The sequence below is a fragment of the Aspergillus ibericus genome (assembly GCF_003184845.1).
Source record: "Aspergillus ibericus CBS 121593 unplaced genomic scaffold BO80scaffold_24, whole genome shotgun sequence".
Classification (NCBI taxonomy): domain Eukaryota; kingdom Fungi; phylum Ascomycota; class Eurotiomycetes; order Eurotiales; family Aspergillaceae; genus Aspergillus; species Aspergillus ibericus.
The window spans coordinates 405955-425867 of record NW_020292122.1 but is presented as its reverse complement, the minus strand read 5'-3'; the positions used below and the strand labels follow the sequence as shown (position 1 = coordinate 425867).

Sequence of the window (19913 nt, the reverse complement as noted above, 5' to 3'; positions counted from 1 at the left end):
ACGAGCGTGAATCGAAGGTGCAAATATCCCGAAACCTTTCACACGAGTCTCGACCCCATCTGGTAATCAACCTACCAGTCAAGCCACAGACGCGGGATACAGCACATACTCATCCCTTGAGTCCGGTGCTGCGCTGATTGGGTATAGTTTCGTAAGACTGTCATCTGGGAAAAGATCTCGAGTCCCGAGACGACCCTCACAGTTTAGCCCTCGGATTAGGAAGCCGTTGGAGATAAGAAGCTTACCCCGACTCCTTAGTTCTGTCGTCCCGAAAGAAAATTACCGCTGCGGACAAGGGTTCCACGCGAGAGTTCGACCCTACATCCATTGAAGCCATACAGCATACTTGACCCCAACCCCCTTGGATTCTGCACTGGGTAAATACAGTTGTTCGAACCTCTTGGCTGCTTTCGTCAGAAACAGAATCCAAGACTCACGCCTCCAACAAAAGTCCCTACGCGACTCCTGCCAAACGCAAGAAGTCAGTCATACCGCCAACGCAATCCAAGCTGCCTTAGTCCTGTGCTGTCCTCCAAAGCTCGAGATAACCACTCCTTACGCTGGCCTATCGATATGATCTCGGAGAAGATCAAAGAGAGAAACCGAGTACTCCTCTCGAAATGCACCTCAATCAACCCAACGGAGTCAACCCGAGTCCTAGATATCTATACCCCGATCAGCGTGTTATTCCACCTCCGATCCCCAGTCTCATGGGAAACCACAACTATTCACTACAACAATCCCAAGAGCCAATTAAGAAAGAAACCCAGGCACTCCCATCAAAACAAACCTCTACCGACCCAACCGAGCCCGTCCAAGTCCTACACATCTATATCCGATCTATGTCCTCTCTCCATCCCCAACACCAACACTTAACCACAACCGCAGTATCATCAAAACCCAGCCGAGGACCAGATGTCTACTCCCCGACATCCCCATTACAAAGACAGTCGCAGATACCCAGAACACACAAATATACCCTCCTCGCGCCCCGTCCAGCTACGTGCAAGAGACCAGGAAGTCTTATCTTCGCTTCTGTCTTCCTCTCCCTGGGTGCATGTGCATATATACTACGAGTACATATACTCTCCATCGTACAAATACACCAAGACGATGAAATACTCCCATTACCTAATCCTATGAACCCAACTTGCATGGATCCTTCTCAGTTTCCACTTCACTTCATCTATGATCTATCAGGAAAGGGTATGGTAGAGTGGGGTGAGGTGGGTGAGGTGATGTGGGATACTACTGGACGATGTTCGTCCTTCCTTCGTTTCCATCCTGACTCTCTGCCAGACTTCCGGATCTTCTTCTTCTTTATGGATTTGATTGTTCTTTTATCTATCAAGGTCCTCAAATATCACTCTTCATTACGGATATGGAGTACTATCTATATTCAACAATGATGATGAATGATATTTATCCACCTAACTGTATTGATGTGATTACTATATGATACTATCAACAGGATTTCAGACTATCACTCTCTACTATCGGATAAGAACTATATATCCAACATGAGTAGAAATATTCTAATGTATCAATCCCTGTCGATTTATATCCCATTCTATCTAGGGAATTTATTACTCATGCCTTTTTCTCCTTTATTCTACTGCCTATATCTAGCCTAGGTATTGTATTTTATTCGTTATTGTCAGTAATGATATCTCTGCGGATACATAGACATCACAGTATGATCAATTAACACAACTAACGGATGGGATAAGAATATAGTATCTGATTTTACTTTATTTACTCTACCTAGCACTATAAATTGCTCGGATAAAATAAATGACCGAAAATTATAATTGATTTCTGCTCAGAATAGACTCAACTACTCCTCACAGACCTTAGTATACCGGTCATGGAACATTCTACCATCTACCATAAATTACTAGGATAAATAGACCCACCGCCATCCAGGGTTGTGGACTGAAGCGGGGAACATTACATCACTGTTTCTTTCAATACATAGTGTCAATTTCACTGCGAAAGACAATGGTTCAAGGCATACAACTACATATGCATACTCCAGGCCAGCCTTGGGCAATCATAAGCTAAATAAATATTGCTAAGATACAGTAGCAGAAGGGCAGATCATGAGCAATGGTCAGGTCTGTCAACATTACGCATTTTCATCTCTCCAGTACGAATCCCTTTCGGGTATCCGTATACAAGATATAACCCCCCCCAGGACCGGACACACAGGAAGAATAGTAAAAGGCTTTTCGCTTTTGAACTTTTCCTTTCTGCTCTTGCGCCTTTCTCCCCAACCGGAAAAGACAAATGGCCTCCTGACGACGCCCACTATAAAACCATCCAGATGACGGGTCCAGACTCCTCCATGGACCCCCGAGTTTCCACGGGGGTTCTTCGTTCAGGTGGGGAACGAACTTGTCATTCAGGCAGCGGCCGGAGCAGCGTTCTCCTGCGCCGGAGCCTCGGTCGCTTCCTCCTCAGTCTTCTCGGCCGGCACGACAACGTCGTCCTCCTTGCCGGGGCTGTCGATGGCGACCTTGACGGCAATCTCACGGCCCTCAATCTCCTTGCCGTTCATCTCCTGAACGGCCTTGTCCTGGAGCTCCTCGGAGCCCAGGGTAACGAAACCGAAACCACGGCCCTTGCGGCGCTCGTTACGAGCCTGAAGCTTCTTGATCATGAAGCGAGGGATGGGACGAAGGGCGATCTTGGCGGAAACGGGCTGGTAATCGGCAAAGATTTCCTTCAGCTGGAGGGGAGGTTAGCATGCATCCAGCAGAAACCGCTCATAGTCCGTACCTTGTCCTCGGTCAGGTCATAGGGGAGGTTGGCCACCATGACCTTGGTCTTGGAGGGGATACCATCCTCGGGAGGTCCGCGCTGCTTCTGGGGACGAGGAGCACGGGGCTTGCCAGCCTGCTTGCCAGCCTCACCGGAAGCAACGGTCTCGTTCTGGTTGGTGACTTCGGCCAGAGGAGCAGCCTCGTCGGGGATGGTAGCAGTCTCAGTGGTCTGACCGTTCTGAGCAGGACCCTCCTACATGATGTTAGCATCGATTGGTCAGATCCCGGAATTATCGAAAGGACTTACAGAGCGGCTAGCACGGGGCAGGCGGCCTCCACGACCACGACCGCGGCCGCGGCCACGGCCACGACCACCAGCCCTCTTGCGGCCCTCGTTACCGCTGGCACCCTCACCGCCACTTGCGGCACCCTCAGCCTTGGCCTCGGCGGGCTCGGGCTTGCGGGCAAGCTGGACAGAGACCTTGCGCTGGAGGATCTCCTTTCCAGACAGCTCATCGATAGCAGCGGTGGCCTCGTGGGCAGTGGCGAGATCCACGAAGGCGTATCCAACGGGGCGGTTGGTGCGAGGGTTCACGGGGATGGAGACGCTCTCACTAAATTGAGCAATGTTAGATCGACCGAACCCAAACATTACACCAAAGAGCTCCAGACGGGGCGTGAAGCAGCGGTCACATGCTACAGGGCTGGACTAGCTCCGATGACAGCAAGGGGGCGGCAACGTGGCCCTGGACGGCTCCGAGGGAGCTTAGACCAACCGGGAGATATGTCGAGAGAAAAGGCCAGGTGGAAGAATGCAGGTCAAGCACTTACATGGTGTAGTTCTTGAAAAACTCCTTGAGCTCCCCCTCAGTGGTCGCATAAGCGAGGTTCCCAATGTACAACCGACGTCCTTCATCAGCACTGGCCGCGGCAGCATCGGTAGACTGCGCAGGGGCGGGAGCAGTGCCGTTGGTAGCCTCGGGGGCGGTAGTGGCGGGGACAGAGGCGACGGGGTCGGCGGTGGTTTCGACGGCAGCAGACATCTTGACGGTTAAAGACGCAACGGGGGGTTGAGCGTGTGGGAGAATTGAACGGGTAAGGTTGCGCGCGGGGAAGTCTTGACCGGTTTGTGTGCGTTCAGACAAGGACTCAGGGGAGCTAATGACCGCCTGTACTTGAAATTTCCTTGAAGAAGGTGGGATGGGAAGTAACTTGAAGAGGGGGGGTGTGGGTGGAGGAGGAAAAGGGTAGCTTGGTGCCCTAGATACGAGAGTTGACGGGGGGAAATCTGGTTGGAGACGATGAAGATTTACCTTGAGGAAGGATGAAGTCGACGGGGGGGAAAGGAGAAGGTGAGAGAAAAAGGGCAGGCAGCGAGGGCGGTGGCGGGCCTATGCCGAACGGAGCAGGTCACTGCCTGAAGATGCCTGGATCTGCCTGGATCTGCCTGAAGATGCCTCCCAGCTGGCCGGCCGTACCAGTTCCGTACCGCGCTAGACCGAATTGGGGTGCCCGACGTGGACTTTCCGTTGGGCGGTCTGGGCGGTCTTCAGGCACCTTCCCTGGAGCAGTTTAGGCCCGATGGAGCAGTTGGAGCCCACCGGGGGTCTGACATCACCGGCCTTGTTGACTCATCCTGCCTCATACGGTTGTTGGTTTGTTGGGGCGGGAACAGCATCGTGCTTGCCCGATGAATATGAGGTCGAAATGAGCGACTGCCACCACCAACCTCATCGATGAGGTGAAGCAAACTTAGTACCCGTGAGGCCATTATCCCTCAATCCTGCAGAGGGACGTACCTCTAGCTGCAGTCAGTCCCTCCCTCTCATTAGTCCGACCACTGCGAGCCCCATCCCCACTTGCCAACTTGTATCTGGCCAGATCGCCCTCGCTCCCGTCATCGCGACTCCACGCTGGTGTTCTCCCTCAGCCTGACTGGATGACCCGCTGTTGTTCAAGTGCTGCCCTGCTCATGCCGTGGATCACACAGAACGGTTCCAACTGAGACCTCAATTCCTCAGAGCTACCACATTTCTGAGTCGAGTTGGACACGGATTCCGGCGCGTGAGCAATCAATTGCGGAATGTCGTCTGTCACTCCTGTATGCATCCTGCAATATCGATACCCCTGCAGCCGAGACGACTAGTACATGACGCACCCGTCAATCATCCGGCAACCAATACCAGCCCGTTCCACGCAAACTTCCGGCCAGCCCAATTTCCCCAAGGATCTCCCAACCAACAATGCCTCTGGCCCGGCAATACTACCCGCATTCCACTTGGTGGGTAGACAAACCAATAGGATCTGTATCCAATATAAACAATGTACTCTGTATATCGTTCATGATGTTTCAATAGTTGTTCGGGCACCAATCTTATATCCTCCCATAAGGCCGTTTTGGTAAGCGTTTCGTGCTGTTTTCGTAGATCATCCGGAAGATAGTCCCATATTGTCGCGTACCCTATCCATCTTCACTGGTACCTCCAATCCACAACCTTCCACCTGGACCTCCATTTCACAGAATCTCACTTGTATACTGAATGATACATCGCCAGTCTCAGATGTCTCCCTTGTGGAACATATCCACTACCCTTCAACATCTTCCGGGAGATCAAACCGAACTTTCTTCTTCGGTTTACCTTGGGCCGAAGCAGGTGGCCCCCTACTCAGCGCAGGAACAAGAGCAGGCTTATTGCGAGCTTGTACGCGGCAATGTTCCTTCCAAGTGGCAATCATATGTCTCCCAAATCTCGAGATGGTAATCCCACTGTCCTCATGCCAATGGAAGTCTGGATCCGACAGAGGGCCGACAATCACAGCATTAATGGCCTGAGATACTTCACTTATGCTGCAATTATGAGAGGCAGCAAACGCCTTAAAGGGGAAGGATTGTGAGACCGTGCTCGCCAAGTCTGCAAAGAATTGATCCGTATAGGGCGGAGGTTGTTTACCTGGGGGAGTAACTGCTGCAGTCGGGATAGTGTCGGAAGTAGATTGTTCTTCCGCAGCTCGCTCTATATTTGCTTCTGTCTGGATGTTTTCTTTTCTCCGCATCTGTGACATCATGTTTCCCTCGTGGGGCTCCTCTGTCGTATCTGGGGAGGGAGTGTCATCTACCAGTAGAATAGGGCTGGACATAGAGTGCTGCGTCGCAGTCGGTATATCCGCTTCTCGGTGGATGTCTTCCGGGGTCCCGGTCTCCTCCGAGTTATCCTCGATGTAAATGGGAGACTCTGGTAGTGTGTCTAAAGGAGGAGAAGCAGGTGTGGTCGGAATAGAGTTGGAAATAGAGTGTTGTTCCGCAGTGGCTTGTATATTTGCTTTTGCGAGAACATTCTCTGTTACCGGTGACTCCCGTATCGTGCCCTGAGTGGAAGTGCCGAACTCCACTGCTGGATCGAATGTATGTATTTCATCGGTAGGCCACGCATAGAGATCCTCATCCCTTTGGGCATCAGCTTCGGTCTGTACAGTGGGGATCTGACCCTCGATTTCAGGATCAGTAGACTCCACAGCCGTATCCACTAGACGTTGGTGATCGTCAGCCTTCACCGGAGAGTCAGCCGCCATAGTTCGAGCCCGTATCCTAGGGACACTAAGCTCCGTCACAGTATCGGCTGGGCGCTTGAGAGCCTTGGTCGCTCCACGGATATCGTCGTCTGGGTATAGTTTAGCGGTCTCCATCAACCCTGAGAGCTGACCTGTCAGGGATGTGGCAAGCTCGATCTTACCGGCAGCTTTCTTCCGAGGATCGGCCAACGCCTGGGACTCGACGATTTCTGTGGTCTTGGGAATCTGGCCCCCCTTTCTGGAAGTAATAGGTTCTGCAGCAGTGCCGACAAGATTGTTGATCGCCATTTTGGTAGATAGAGCTGGGTTCGATCTCGGAGGGACGGGAGTTGATGAGCGGCAGATGGGGGTGAGGTAGAAAGACGTGGTATGATCAAAGGTGGGCACTGGTGGTCTCAAAATTGAGTGCTGGACACGATGGGTCGCACGAAAGATGGACTGTTTGTCAAGTGGGTTCTTTGCTGAAAATAGGAACTGGAGGGGTTTTATTGCCTTTGACAGGGCTAGCTGGCAGACGAGATGCCCAGGTCTTGAGGCTTAGGCAGAGATGAGTTGTCCGTCTTCAAACGCGACTAGAAGCGGTGAGAAGCGATACGGGGGAGCAAAAGATACCGAGAGACGCGATCTGTGGTGGAGAAAAGGAAAACAGAAAGACTTTGAGCACGCAGATGCAGAGATTTGTGTGTTGTGGTGAATGCTATGTCAGTGAATCGCGTTGTCAAGGGCTTATGGCATCGGCTCCACCCTTTTCGGGCTTGCCTTGGATGGGAGTCACTGCTGCAAACCTAATCTCTTGACAACGCAGTTCTTTCAATTTGACCCCGTTTCCTATGTATATGCTCTGCGATTTATGATGGGGAGTCTTTGGACCCGGGATGTTACTTGCTGGAGTTCTCGAAACCCGGGGACTTGATGGAATTCGGTGATATTTGGTGGTTGGAAAGGATCGGATCAGATTGGGATGTCGGGATTTGACGACGACTGACTAACGAAGCAAGCGACCTCAAGCATTCTTATATCGAAGGAAAATGACCCAAGTTGCTTACCATCCAAGGAGCATTGCTACGAAGGGCAGGACTCTTCCTTTAAGTCTGTAACAGTCGGGATACTCTTGCGCTTCTCTTTGTACTGCCGGTTATGAGATGCGATGAACAAGATATTGAAATTCTTCAGCACGATCTGGCTGGGGAGCAACACCCCACTCTCCTTAGCTAATCGAACCCAGCAGATGCATTATACGCTACATGTAGATAACCTCTCTCTTTTAGATGAAGTGACAGTTGACAGCATCTTTAACATTCCCTGACCCAACTCCTGAAACCCGATCCGCCAATCACTGGCTGCTATCACGGCCCTTGGAGCTATAGTCGAGCAACTTCGTAGTCTTGGAAACACATGATTGCGGTAACAGATCTACGTAACTCTGCTCGTGATTATTGACGTTTTTCAGCCGACCAAAAATATCAATGAGATTCTGTAGACACAAGCGAAAGGATTCGTAACCTGACATATTGTCGTAGAGAAACTCGGCACTGAGGAACAACGGGATGGGCATAAGTGGATGGATCTAGGCAAGACAGATCTATCAGTAAGCTGCCACGGTCTTCTCATCCTGATCTAAGAAATACTCACCTTGGAAAAGTGGAACTCGAGCAACATTTTGGCCAGACGGACGATATCTGCGGCAGCAGTCAAGGCCCGATTGACACACTCCATGACTTCGGGGCTGGCGTCTGAGTGATCAACAGGAGTGGGAAACAACGACATTATACCCTTACAGTAGTAGATGACGGTGGCCTGCGCTAGAATGTTGGCAAATAAAAGCAGCGGATCAGACACTTCATTAGGGGACGGATAGCACTGCGACAGGACCTGGAGCCTGGTGGTGAGAATGCCGTCTAGCCACCAACGCTGCTCCGTCCAGTCCAACGGGATTTCTCCGTAGGCCTTGGATATGTTGTACTGCTGACCCCGCAACAGGCTGCGTCCGCAAATTGTGGCGAGTATGAGGCATTCGTTGAACGGAGATCGCACCTTTGGGGTGGGCTCTGTCATGGCTTCAGATAGAAAGGCCCCCAGCACTTGCTGACCACTCTGGAAGTCCACGTCCGGGGCTGGCAAGCGAGTGCAAACCTGCGATCTCAAGCAAACCCATCAGTCCAAGAATCAAGTTGATCCAATGCTCTGTGCGTGGTATGGTAACTTACCACGTGCTCGTGCAACGTTAGGGGCCAGTTGTTACGCATGCTGAAAAGATGGTCAAGCAAGTAGGCCATCCAAAACACGCGACGCTTCTCCTCAGTTCCAATAGAATCTTCACTTTCTGGAGGCGAGATAGTCCTTGGGCTGTTTTTGGGGCGGTCGATCTCATGGAAACGCATTCCCTGTACCAAGCGAAATGCCTGGCCAGCACTCATCCAGGCCTGTCGGTGGCGAGTACGCATCGACTCGCATGTCGCAATAAGCACCCATGCCTGCACCAGCTCAGTGTTAGCGTCGCTGGTACCGGGAGATTCCATCAGGTGCTTCGCTTTGTGGTAGAGCGGCTCCGTCATGTCCCGAAACTGTGCCGAGAACAAAGTGGCCAGCGTCCACATTGCATACTGGAGACATGTGCGCGACGGCAACTTCGGGCTGGTTTTGGACCACAATGCATACCGCCGCTGGTGGATAATGGGGATCGACGGGTGTACGCGATCAAAGTAGAGCTGGTCTCTGGGAACAAGATTAGCTCCTCTCGTTCGCACCTGCTCTACGGACAAAGAGCTGGTCTTGTTACAATTCATCTCGCATGATATCTGTGATGTGTACAAGGGCATCAGGAGTCGAGGATAACGTGGAACTTAAGGACCAGTCAGACAAAGAACCCAAGTCGGCCACACAGCCAGTCGGAAGAAGCGCCTCAGGCGCCGGTGTTGTTGGAAGCCATAGCTGAGCATGGTCAACCACTGTTGTGTCGGGAATCTCCACCGGCGGTACTATTGGCATAGCATGGACGTCGCTGCTAGATTCCGTGCTGCGCTGCTGACTCTGTTGTTGCTGTTGAGCGTCGTTATGACTCTCCAGCATAGCTTCCAGATGCACTACTCGGTTCTTCAGCGCTTTAATGTAGCCCTTCTTCGGCCCCCGGGTACCGCGCTGAGTGACTTCACATATCGACCCCGAGTCTTGACAGCCCCCGCATAGTGGTTGCTGCCCATCGCACCGCAGCTTGCGCCGTCGGCACTCATCACAGGCGGCTTTGATATGTTGTCGACCCCGCGTCGGGAACGGCGACGGTATTACTTCCGCCTCGATGGCAGGGGGCATATTCACTAAACGATTAACAGGTGGGGTATGCCACAGTCGATTGTATGCTTGCTGACATGAAGATTAGTCTGGTAGAGGTCTGCTTTTCATTATTAATAAGCGTCAGCATGGAGTCGTGGCTATAGCTCAGGCTAATACCAAACAAGCTTCGCGCCATCTGATCCATGCATATCCTAGTAGGTATCCGGGATACACCAGCGATAGGGCCACAAACTGAATGCCTTCATCAGTTCTTGGAATAGAATTTGCTATTTCTTCAACTCATATAACGCCTCTAGGGCGAGAGACGTTTCACAGCTTCTCTAACGGGGCCTGAAAGTCGATTTTGAGCTGTACTATACTGATCTTCGCCTGTAAAGTCCAAGGTACTTATCTGCATCGGCCACTAAGAAGCAAGCGTGGCTCACTTGATAGGAACGGTAGGGCTGATAGCCTATAGAGTACAATGTCCCAAAATCTCTTAGAGCTGCACAAAGAAACATAAGAAACATAAGTAATGGAAGCCTGGTTGTCGTCATCTCAGCCAGTCAATGGCAACGGAACCGGAACTGGACCCGCACGGCATTAGGGTTGGTGCTAAATGCTGACCCTTGCAGATGCGCTGACCCAAAAGTGGATTTAACATCCTTTCGACATATCCTCGATCCTCATCTTCTTCGCTTGATTTTGACAGTGGAGTCGCCAATTTACTATCAACTTTTCGCGAGGCACAGTGTTGTGTGGTTCATTCGGATTTACCGGACTTTGAGGGAGTTTAGTGTAAACCCCGGTCCAGTCTCCGCATTTGCCGAGTAAGCTAGCTGCATGAGCGATTGCGAGTATCACGGTTCGATGTGAGGCGCGAGGATCAGAACGAGATAGTGGAACTCGATCATCATTCTACGAATCACGAGCCTGCCTTCTCAAGCAGAGAAGGGTCTCCTTGCCAAGACCCTGCCAGCCTGTTGTCTCCACCGAAAGTACCATGGGTGACGTCCAAAGTCGAAGTATGTGGGTTTCGGACTCTTATAAAAGCCATTCCCCGGATACGATGGATTCATCTTCCCATCGCCTTCCAGACAGCCCTTGTTGCGAAGTTCATCCCAGGTTTCTACTTTAGACAGACTACCAACAATTATATCCACCCAACAATCATTGCCCAACATGGTCAAGACGCTCACGTTCGGAAACATTCAAGTCCCATCGCCTGGCTTTGGTGCCATGGGCCTCAGCTTCGGGCTGGGTTCCAATCTCAGTTACGAAGAAGCTGAGCCGGTGCTCTTGAAGGCAATCGAGTTGGGATGTACCTTCTGGGACACTGCCGTGAGTTCAACCTGCCGTCTGAGAGTAGGATTTGCAAGCCTAACGTGTGAGCTCAAGGTTGCCTACCAAGCCGGTGTGAATGAGAAGCTCCTCGGAGACTTCATTAGAAAGCACAATGTCCGCGACAAGGTCTTCAGTACGTAATTCTAATTTCAGTTTGCAGTGAAGCTACTGACCACATCACAGTTGCCTCCAAATGCGGCTTCGACGTCTTCTCACCGACCCGTGCTGTCACCAACTCTCCCGCTCACATCAAGCAATACATTGAAGACACGACTGAACGACTGGGCTTTACGCCTGATCTGTATTATCTGCATCGAATCGATCCCAGTATGTTTTGTCTGGCCATAGTCATTTCGACTACTAACCGAAGGTAGACACCCCTCTGGAAGAGTCAATCCCCGCCCTGGACGAGATCCGTAAGGCGGGCAAAACCAAGTACATCGGCCTGTCCGAATGCTCGGCCGCGACGCTGCGCAAGGCGAACTCAAGTTTGTCCCCGTCTGCCATCCTGTTAGTTTCAGACTCGCTAACCGCAATTATAGTTGCCAAGATCGACGCAGTCCAGGCAGAGTACTCAGCCTTTGAGACCCTGCACGAGACGGATGGCCTGATTGAAACCAGCAAAGAGTTGGGTATTGCCTACGTGGCTTACAGTCCCCTCGGCCACGGCTGGCTTGTTGATGACTTCCCCTTCAAGACTCCTGACGATTTTGCGCCGGACGATTTCCGTCGGACTGGTGAGTGGTTACCTTCCCGGAGTATACTGGCTTTATTTCTAAACGACCACAGTCCCCAAGTTTCAAGGCGAGAACTTCTACAAGAATAAGCGTATTGTGGAGGAGATTCAGAAGCTTGCCGCGAAGAAGGGTTGCACGATCAGTCAAATCGCCCTGGCCTGGGTTGCTGCTCAGGGCATGATTGCCATTCCCGGCACGACCAAGGTGCACCGACTGGAACAGAACTGGGCGTCTCGGGAGGTCGACTTGACCGAAGAGGAGCAACAGGAGATGCGAAAGATTATCGACGCTGCTAAGCCCCATGGCAACAGATATGCCCCGGCGCAGCAGGCTATGGTTGGACATTAAGCTGATTGTCTCCTTGACTACGGTCTCATCATTCATTGAACACACTTACGCTTTGTTTTTGATATTCGGAGCACAGAGATGGGACAAGGCCACATGTATATACCATTGTTACCAATGTCAGGACCAAGTCGAAGGGAATCTTTCGTTGATGAATGCCTGAAAGAGATTACGTGAGACCCGTATTCCCTCCGTACTCCGGACGGAGTATTGATCCTTTTGAGGTCACGGACCAATCACCGACTGCCGTTCGAAGAGCGCACGCACGGATATCGCCTTAGGCCGTCGAACGGGGGCTAGACCGCAACTGGGGCAAACCCTCGAGACCCTGCGTTTTGTTTGCTGATAAGGCGAGGCTTCTTGCTACTCTGAAACGGCTATTCATATCTATCCTATCCAGTGGCCACATACTCCAAGTTTCTCAATGATTATGGGGGAAAAGGACCGAGCAAGATCCGCGACATCCCCGGGAATTGGAGGGGAAACAAGCCTTTGGGGGATCGATCGACGACGCAGTCTTGGCATCCGTCAAGTTGCGATGCTGGCTTAGTCACGGCGCAACCACGGGCGCTTTCTTCGAACTAGTTTTGGCACCTTTGCTGGCACCCCCAATAAATTTAACCTTTGCGGCCCCTTCCACCTTTCCCTTCTTCATCGCCTCTCGCCTGTCTGTCCCTTTCCCATCATTCCTGTGCCTGTCTATGTGAAAGATCTCTGTTGACGCTGTCTTTAATGGATCCCATCGAGCCCGTCAACGGCTCGCCCGATCCCCACGAAGACCAGCCCCCGACCGCCTCCCGACCGACGTCATACCCCCGACAACGTGCGGCTTCGCTGCGTTCCCGCCGTCCCTCCATTCGCCTCCAACGCCTCCCTTCGTTCGAACAAGCCAGCCTCTCCACACCCCGCTCGCAGCAATCGCAGCAGAATGGCGATAGCGCCAGCCGACCGGCTGGATCGACCCTGGCCCCTCTTCCTTCCATTCCTGCGGCTTCCACCGAAGACGAGTCATGGCAGGGCAATCGTCGCCGCAGCAACTCCGAACCTCGACCCGGGCGATGGTCGACGCCCAACCCGGCTGCCCTCGCGCGGCTGACAACGGCCGACCAGATGCATCCGGTGAAGGAGGAATCGTCACACCATAGTCCGATCCCCGCGGAGTCACGTCGACCACTCCCAGAGGTTGTCCCGCCGCCGCCTGAGATACCCAGAAGGGGAAGTCGAAACCCAATGCGGTGGGCGAGTGGAGCGGCCACGAACCGGTTCACTAGGAATCGCGCGACGACTGTGAGCGGAAGCGCTCCAGCTCAGACTGATGAGATGAGCGATGAATATCGCCCTCATATTGTCGACGTTCTGGACGTGATCGGTACATCACCTTCGCTGACTTTATTAGTCTTCTAGGCCAGGATACTGACTGATATTTTATAGATCCGGAAGTTTCGGCACTATCTACGCTCACCAACGTGCAGAACTCTCTGTTTATTCCCAATCTGGGGCCTCTCTTGAATCGTAACCAGACTTATACCCTCTCGCCACCTTCTCCATTAAGAGAACTAGAAACGACAAGTGACGAGGAGCCTTCGGACGAGACAAAGGAACCTGAAGTCCGTCCATCTATCGAACATACTCTCACGTCTGTTATAGCTGAGGCGGGTGAGCCTCGGTTTGCTATACTGCCAGATGGCAGTGACCTTGCGGGTTGGAGTCATGAAGAAATAGAAGAGCTTAACGATCATGTCCGGCACATGCTGCATTCTCGCCGATCAAAGTTTAAACGATCGATGAAGGGCTTCAGGAAATACGTATCTAAGCGTGGGTCATGCCCTCCGCCTCTTCATATTGACTGCTAACCTTTTTTCGCAGCCCTTGGATTCCTTGTTACCCTCTATGCCACCCTTATTACGCTTTTTGGACTGGCCTGGGTACTCTTCCTCATTGGTATGACTCTATCCGAGATATTTACGAGCAACTCATAGGACCACGTGCTAATGCAGTAATAGGCTGGATCAATGTCGGAGGCCGGCAATCTTATATCATTAATGTCATCGATAACGTCCTGGTAGCCCTCTTCGCAATCATGGGTGACGGGCTGGCCCCGTTCCGAGCAATCGACACCTACCACATGATATTCATCGCACGGTACACGTTTATGACTTGGAAAATCCGCCGTAAACGCCACCTGCCCGATCTCAAAAACAAGAACGATCTTCCGTCACGACGTGAAACAGACGTCGATGTCGAATTCGGCGACACCCCGAAGGACGAAGAGTATGAGTTTACTGTGCTCGACCCTGTGCGGCAGCAAAAGCTCATCCACCACCAAACCAAGCTGTCCAACTCCCACACCTTCTACAAACCCCACGAAACCTTCACCCACCACGCCTTCCCCATGCGCCTGCTCATCGCCATCGTCGTGCTCCTTGACTGCCACTCCCTCTTCCAGATTGCTCTGGGTACCTGCACATGGGCCATCAGCTACCATGTTCGCCCTTTCGCCCTCACCACCGTCATCCTCTGCTGCTCCATCTGCTGCAACATCACGGGCGGTGTGCTGATCATGGTGGGAGACCGCATGACCCGCAAGAAGGACGTCGTCGAACGTCTCTTCCGCCAGCAGTTAACCGAAGAAGCGATGAAGAAGATCCGGAAGAAGAAGCGGAAAGAAGAGGAGAAACGCAACGCCGAAAATGGAGGTGTATCACGCTCCCACTCAACCTCCTCCCAATCCCAACGGCAGCCATTGCAAGCGCAGAATAATGAGGGCACACATGAATCATAATCCCTCCTTTCCCTCCACTTTCCAAATGCACATCACAACTCCTCGCACGCTTCACGACGCCTACGATACTCCATCTCCCATTTCTCCCGACAATGATATCCCCACCGCCTCCATACCCCATTCTGCTTCGCAAAAAAGCACGAGGATCACCACACCATAGATGGATCTCTCTGTACTAATATATACGCACATATCTGTTGTATCTATCTTTCGCCATGTTCAAATTTGCTATGCTACTTGTCTGTGGAATTTCCAGCGATTTTATTTATTGCTAGTTATCTTCTATTGAATGTCAGAGATAGCGATGCATATATATGTTGCATTGACCTGACTATCGCCATTGCTGTTCATATTTCCGTCTCTATTGAAATCGCGTACTGCTAAGACACAGCGTGTCATGCATATCTGGAATACTAGTATATACTATTATATTTTTCAGTACCTACATACACTACACAACACCCAACCTCTCAAATCAAACTGCAGTAAAGTTGACTCAAAAGTAGAAAAAGAAATATCCATAGACAAAGAATGTAAGAACCTTATGTAGGGTTGGTTATATAGACATGCAGTTGGCGCTCATGTACAAAGGTGCTCGGTGCACGGTGCTCTTTTAACGAGCTAGTGCTAGTCTGAACAGACCCGATCAGACAGACGAGGAATGTATAGATAGGAGCAGGAATATGAAGGTAACGAGGGAATGAGAAAAGTGAGAAAAGGGTTGGAATAGGAGAATGCCTCGCTCAGGATACTAAGCATACAAATCCCAGATTGATGCTTGAGATTGGGAACATGATTTCAATGGGCCCAAACACCGCAACTCGCTGATAGACGAGATGGTTGAAAAAAGGTAAAGGAGAGTAAAGGAAAATTGGGAAACGAAGGACGTATGGAGGCTGGTTTCACCATACAGAGTAGGGGGTTGATTTCTCACCCATGTTAGTATTGTTTGTTTCAGTCGTGTGGTGTTGGCGGTTACAACTCGGTGTGGCCGACTGCTGAGTCGGATCGCCGATCGAGTAGGATCTTCTCGAGCGTGTCGAGCCTTTCGCGGGTGGTGCGGATGGCATGGTCCATTTCGAGATCGGACATTTTCTCTTCGTTGACTTTGCTGGCCAACGCACGTTCGCTCTGGACTTTGCGAGAGTATTGCTGTGTGCGCGACTCCATCGTCCGACTGACAGTGGGGACGGCGAGGCCGTCCATGCCGACCCGGTCTTCCAGCCAGCTCCAGAGCTCGCTTTCCTCCCGGCGCCACATCTCCTCATAAGCGGCCAGGCGCTGGGGTAGTGAGTAACCGGGGCACCCGATGTCGTGAGATACGATAGACGACTGAGAGGGTCTTCGGAAGAAGAGAATGAAGAGCAGGATGCCAATTATCACAAAGGCAACGTTTCCGCCCAGCAAAGGCTTGACCATGTCCACAACAGGTCCAAGGATTCCGTGGAGTGGCTCCAAAGGCCCCCAGGACTGCGCCTGCTGCGCCTGTGCCTCTTCCGCTGCCTTGGCGGCTGCCGCTGCTGCTGCTTCCTGAGCAACTTCGCTCTTCTTGCGCCGTCCCTTGCCTTTGCCTTTGCCGCCACCTGTGCGGCCGCGAGGGACAACAGCGGCTTTGAGGGCAGTAACTAATTCGTTTCCGAATGTCGTTTGACCATCCATCGCACCCTTTTCAATAGGACCTATTTCCATTAGCACAGTGATTTCTGATCGCCATCCGGCATTAGGACATACCTTTCAGCCAACTCTTTCCTGACCACTCGATGGTACACGTCATGAGGAACCGCGTCTGATTTCCTGGTGCCCAGGTGAAGAGATATTTGGTTTTGGTCAAGAAGACGTTTCCGCTGGGCACGTCAGGCGTCTGTGTGCTCAGCGTAACAAGAACGGCCTTTTCCAGATCGAGAAAATCCAAAGTCTCAGTACTGATACACTTGGTCTGCTTGGGACCAATAGATCCGTTGAGCGGTTTGATGTAGGAATAGTTTCTCGTGCGGCTGTCGTTAGTGAGGCCCTTGTTTCCACTTTCGAACTGCAGCTCGCCCGACTTCTGATTGTCGACGAGGAACTTCGTCATAAAGGCACCGGAGGCCGGCCCAAAAACGTACGAGTAGACTTTTCCAAGAGGCGCTGGGATCACATCGTCCTTGATCAATTTGTCGTACTGACCCGCAGGGTCGGTGTACTCCGTTGGAGGGTGAGTAGATGGACCAGGGAAGTCAGCGTCACCGTCAGCTGGTGAGCCAGATTTGCTGCCTTTTGCATCGCCATTGGAGTTGGAACCCGACTGTCCCGAGTCCTTCGCATTGGCGAGAGGACCCGAAGCTTGGCGGCTTACACTCTTGGTAGGCAACGATTTGTCGCTTCCATTGATGCTAGCGCCTGCGGCTTCGAAAAGGCTGTCCGCGTTGTCGCCTTCCTCATCCTCATCGTAGATCTCGTCTTCTTCCTCGCTCTCATCGTCGCTCTCTCCGGCCTTCTCGGTTTTATCCCCGGTGCCATCAGTAACCCTGGTTCCATTGGCGGAACTCTTGAGGGAAGGATGGTTGATCTTCCAGATATTGACCATGAGATCATAAGTAGACTCTCGACTTAGAAGACTGCGGAAGGTATGTCTGGCGTGTAGCGTCTGAATAGCTATCGCATTCGGAAATACCATCGCAGTTGACTCCTTTTCAATGGCCACCACCTCATCGAAGCTGATCACGAGGGTGGTCACCCACCCCAGGATATTACTGGAAAAGCAGATATGACCCTCTGAGATGTAAATTCGACCAGCCAGGATAATCTCTCGTTGCAAAGCACAGCTGTAGTCCTCGATCAAGTAATCATCTTCCGGCACGCTGCGGAACAGCTGATGAAAGTCTCTGTTTCGCTTTTTGCTGGCAACTGCAAAGCCGGTCAGCCGAGGCATGCTGGCATTGGCGGTCGGGGCACCAAGAGCGATCGCACTGGCGCCAATCGCACCAATCGTGGATGTGGTTGCTGAAGATCCCCGGTGTCGACGCCGGGCAAGCCGGCTCCGCACGCTTCCACTTCTATGTGGCCGAGTGGTACCAACTTCTCCATCAAGGATACTGCCATTCGGTGGCGTCTGATCACCGGCAGCTTCCTTTGTGAGAGATGTACTAGACTGTAGGTCAAGACCGTCATCCGGGACCAGCGACGTCTCAGACGGCTTTTCATAGGCCATGGTAACTGCTCGGGCGGCACGGCTATCTTCGAGTCTGGCTGCCTCCTCATCCCGTTGGGATACGCCCGGGCTCTTGCGCTTCTCAAGTGGTAGGTCTGGCTTCGTGATCACAACGCCATCCGGTGTTGAGACAGAACCCCCGGGGGGGATCGCGATATCCAGATGACTGAAATCCAAGTCGCCAGACCCCAAGGTGTCCACGGCCATCGGCTTTTTCTCCTCTGGTTTGCTGTTGTTGGCTGACTGACTAGGGTTTGCGGTGACCTCACTAGCCGGCTGGTTCTCGGACTCGCCCATTCCTGCTTGGCTAGCATTGCGCGCTTTCGACTGAGAATTGAGACTGCTGCTCAGCGTCGACGCGGCGTTCTGTGCTGCTGAAAATACAGAAGAGAAGAACCCAGTCTGTGGGGCGCCCGGTGGTTTAGCACTGGCCTTCGTTTCTTCGACAGTCGGACCCAAAGCAGATATGGAGTTTGAGAGTTTGCTGGGCTTGTGACTGGCAGCGGAGGCGGACCGCACCCGTCGGTGCGATATCATATTCCCGGAAGGACTGACAACGATGCCGGATGGGCCGGCCTCTTTTGAGTGGATAGAATCAGGCGATCTAGTCACATCCGGAGAAGTGAAGAGCTTAGGAAACTCGGTGTTCGGGGTAGGGGGAGTTACGGTGGTATAAGGCTGCGGAATTGCTGTGTGCGGGGGCGTTCTCGGGGCGGGTATGTCTAAAGAAGGAAAAGGCTTATCTCCCTTGAGATCGGTGCGGATGGGCGCTGGTAACGGCGGAGGCGCTTCGTCAATGATAGTCGGAGCTTTCTTCGCCGATAAGCTACCACGTCGGTTGCTTTTCGTGCTCGAAGTAGACCCTGCTCGATCGCGGTTGGGGGATTTCTTGTCTGGATTCGAACCGAAGGCGTTTTTGAAGCGCCGCCCGGGCGAGATGCCTCGTTTCTTTCCACTGCGCTCTGATGGCACACTTAATGTAGAACCGGGGTGGCTAGGCGGCCGTGAGAGCTCTGTATCCTGCTGAGACTCGGGGGCGGTAGATTCCACATCGCCTTGAGCGCCTTCATTGTTTTCATCTACCGATTCGGTCTTAATGAGAGGTGAGGAGGAGGTGTAGAAGCCGGCATGTGAGTTCTGGGAGGTAAGAGGGGGAGTTCTTGGGCGCAGTCCGACGTTAGACAACCTGTTCACTTTCTTTGATACTGTACCAATTCAGTAGGGACATGCAGACTCACCTTTCTGGTTCGGAGTCGTCCGTCAGCAGGTTGAGAGCGTCATTATCTACAACGGTCAGATTCTCGTTGGCGACTGATGAGGTGGTCGAAACACCATCGCGCGACTCTGTCGAACGACCCTCTGGAACATCCCTATCACCCTCTAATTCTAGCTGGGTTGACGATTCATCTGACGGTTTCTGATTCTTCTCCTTCTTCTTCTTTCGTCGAGCGGCTAGAAGCTTTGAAAATCCGCTGGATCCTGCCTTGGCGGAATCAGCCTCGCCGGATTGCGACTTCGGTCTATCGGATGTTGAGTCGAAGGAGGAGCGCCCATTGCTGCGGCCCGAGCTTCCCATGGTCTCCAGATCAACCGGAGTAGTCTTGGTGCGATTGATCTTGTTGAAGCTGGGGATGTCGGAGTCGGGGACCGGGGGTGGTTCGGGAATCGTGGAGTTCTCCATGTTGGATAGGCGGATTGAGGTGCGAGAGGTAAAGAAAGGGGAGGTAAAGAAAGTAATGAAGAGGATTCACCAATTGTGTTAATTGTCAGGTGAATGTTGGAGTACCACGGTAGTACGCATGTTAGAGGTCAGAACCTGTCGACGTCTAGCAATGCATGGAAGAAGCGGCGTCAGCAAAAAGGAGGGCCGATGAGGGGGTGGATCAAGTATTGCTGAGTCTAGACGGTCG

General features: G+C 52.3%; 6 protein-coding genes across 6 annotated transcripts; 2 read left to right on the top strand and 4 right to left on the bottom strand.

The window, feature by feature from the left end:
* Nucleotides 1–1984: 1984 nt before the first annotated feature.
* BO80DRAFT_425976 (RNA recognition motif domain-containing protein) lies at nt 1985–4198 on the bottom strand. The gene is made up of 4 exons (XM_025719648.1): nt 3597–4198; nt 3073–3379; nt 2782–3018; nt 1985–2731 (listed from the first exon to the last, which is right to left on the bottom strand). Exons 1-4 carry the CDS (start codon nt 3806–3808, stop codon nt 2405–2407), a joined length of 1083 nt encoding a protein of 360 aa, XP_025574526.1. The 5' UTR covers nt 3809–4198; the 3' UTR covers nt 1985–2404.
* An 862-nt stretch (nt 4199–5060) lies between these two features.
* Nucleotides 5061–6707, bottom strand: BO80DRAFT_109811 (uncharacterized protein). The gene is made up of 2 exons (XM_025713404.1): nt 6497–6707; nt 5061–6424 (listed from the first exon to the last, which is right to left on the bottom strand). The coding sequence occupies exons 1-2, from the start codon at nt 6621–6623 to the stop codon at nt 5352–5354; spliced, it is 1200 nt and encodes a 399-aa protein (XP_025574525.1). The 5' UTR covers nt 6624–6707; the 3' UTR covers nt 5061–5351.
* An 801-nt stretch (nt 6708–7508) lies between these two features.
* BO80DRAFT_494340 (Zn(II)2Cys6 transcription factor) lies at nt 7509–9686 on the bottom strand. Its single transcript, XM_025723866.1, has 4 exons — nt 9115–9686; nt 8543–9050; nt 7968–8468; nt 7509–7902 (listed from the first exon to the last, which is right to left on the bottom strand). The coding sequence occupies exons 1-4, from the start codon at nt 9642–9644 to the stop codon at nt 7669–7671; spliced, it is 1773 nt and encodes a 590-aa protein (XP_025574524.1). The 5' UTR covers nt 9645–9686; the 3' UTR covers nt 7509–7668.
* A 632-nt stretch (nt 9687–10318) lies between these two features.
* Nucleotides 10319–12168, top strand: BO80DRAFT_425972 (aldo-keto reductase). Its single transcript, XM_025719647.1, has 6 exons — nt 10319–10946; nt 11004–11082; nt 11133–11276; nt 11324–11437; nt 11492–11686; nt 11739–12168. Exons 1-6 carry the CDS (start codon nt 10788–10790, stop codon nt 12032–12034), a joined length of 987 nt encoding a protein of 328 aa, XP_025574523.1. The 5' UTR covers nt 10319–10787; the 3' UTR covers nt 12035–12168.
* A 538-nt stretch (nt 12169–12706) lies between these two features.
* Nucleotides 12707–15266, top strand: BO80DRAFT_384009 (uncharacterized protein). Its single transcript, XM_025716939.1, has 4 exons — nt 12707–13400; nt 13463–13846; nt 13898–13972; nt 14035–15266. Exons 1-4 carry the CDS (start codon nt 12764–12766, stop codon nt 14811–14813), a joined length of 1875 nt encoding a protein of 624 aa, XP_025574522.1. The 5' UTR covers nt 12707–12763; the 3' UTR covers nt 14814–15266.
* A 95-nt stretch (nt 15267–15361) lies between these two features.
* BO80DRAFT_109794 (uncharacterized protein) lies at nt 15362–19913 on the bottom strand. The gene is made up of 3 exons (XM_025713403.1): nt 19242–19913; nt 16545–19162; nt 15362–16492 (listed from the first exon to the last, which is right to left on the bottom strand). Exons 1-3 carry the CDS (start codon nt 19682–19684, stop codon nt 15789–15791), a joined length of 3765 nt encoding a protein of 1254 aa, XP_025574521.1. The 5' UTR covers nt 19685–19913; the 3' UTR covers nt 15362–15788.

Excerpts from the sequence above, each read along its gene's own strand:
- BO80DRAFT_425976 (XM_025719648.1), bottom strand. The coding sequence starts at position 3,808 with ATGTCTGCTGCCGTCGAAACCACCGCCGACCCCGTCGCCTCTGTCCCC. Across the intron at positions 3,019-3,072 it reads TGCCCCGTGCTAGCCGCTCT|GAGGGTCCTGCTCAGAACGG; the intron begins GTAAGTCCTTTC and ends AACATCATGTAG. Across the intron at positions 2,732-2,781 it reads ATGACCTGACCGAGGACAAG|CTGAAGGAAATCTTTGCCGA; the intron begins GTACGGACTATG and ends CCTCCCCTCCAG.
- BO80DRAFT_109811 (XM_025713404.1), bottom strand. The coding sequence starts at position 6,623 with ATGGCGATCAACAATCTTGTCGGCACTGCTGCAGAACCTATTACTTCC. Across the intron at positions 6,425-6,496 it reads TCCTCGGAAGAAAGCTGCCG|ACGACGATATCCGTGGAGCG; the intron begins GTAAGATCGAGC and ends AACTATACCCAG.
- BO80DRAFT_494340 (XM_025723866.1), bottom strand. The coding sequence starts at position 9,644 with ATGCCCCCTGCCATCGAGGCGGAAGTAATACCGTCGCCGTTCCCGACG. Across the intron at positions 8,469-8,542 it reads TAACGTTGCACGAGCACGTG|GTTTGCACTCGCTTGCCAGC; the intron begins GTAAGTTACCAT and ends TTGAGATCGCAG. Across the intron at positions 7,903-7,967 it reads TCGAGTTCCACTTTTCCAAG|ATCCATCCACTTATGCCCAT; the intron begins GTGAGTATTTCT and ends TGTCTTGCCTAG.
- BO80DRAFT_425972 (XM_025719647.1), top strand. The coding sequence starts at position 10,788 with ATGGTCAAGACGCTCACGTTCGGAAACATTCAAGTCCCATCGCCTGGC. Across the intron at positions 11,438-11,491 it reads GCTGCGCAAGGCGAACTCAA|TTGCCAAGATCGACGCAGTC; the intron begins GTTTGTCCCCGT and ends CCGCAATTATAG. Across the intron at positions 11,687-11,738 it reads GGACGATTTCCGTCGGACTG|TCCCCAAGTTTCAAGGCGAG; the intron begins GTGAGTGGTTAC and ends AAACGACCACAG.
- BO80DRAFT_384009 (XM_025716939.1), top strand. The coding sequence starts at position 12,764 with ATGGATCCCATCGAGCCCGTCAACGGCTCGCCCGATCCCCACGAAGAC. Across the intron at positions 13,847-13,897 it reads CAGGAAATACGTATCTAAGC|CCCTTGGATTCCTTGTTACC; the intron begins GTGGGTCATGCC and ends CTTTTTTCGCAG. Across the intron at positions 13,973-14,034 it reads CTGGGTACTCTTCCTCATTG|GCTGGATCAATGTCGGAGGC; the intron begins GTATGACTCTAT and ends ATGCAGTAATAG.
- BO80DRAFT_109794 (XM_025713403.1), bottom strand. The coding sequence starts at position 19,684 with ATGGAGAACTCCACGATTCCCGAACCACCCCCGGTCCCCGACTCCGAC. Across the intron at positions 19,163-19,241 it reads GACGACTCCGAACCAGAAAG|AACTCCCCCTCTTACCTCCC; the intron begins GTGAGTCTGCAT and ends ACTGCGCCCAAG. Across the intron at positions 16,493-16,544 it reads AGGAAAGAGTTGGCTGAAAG|GTCCTATTGAAAAGGGTGCG; the intron begins GTATGTCCTAAT and ends TAATGGAAATAG.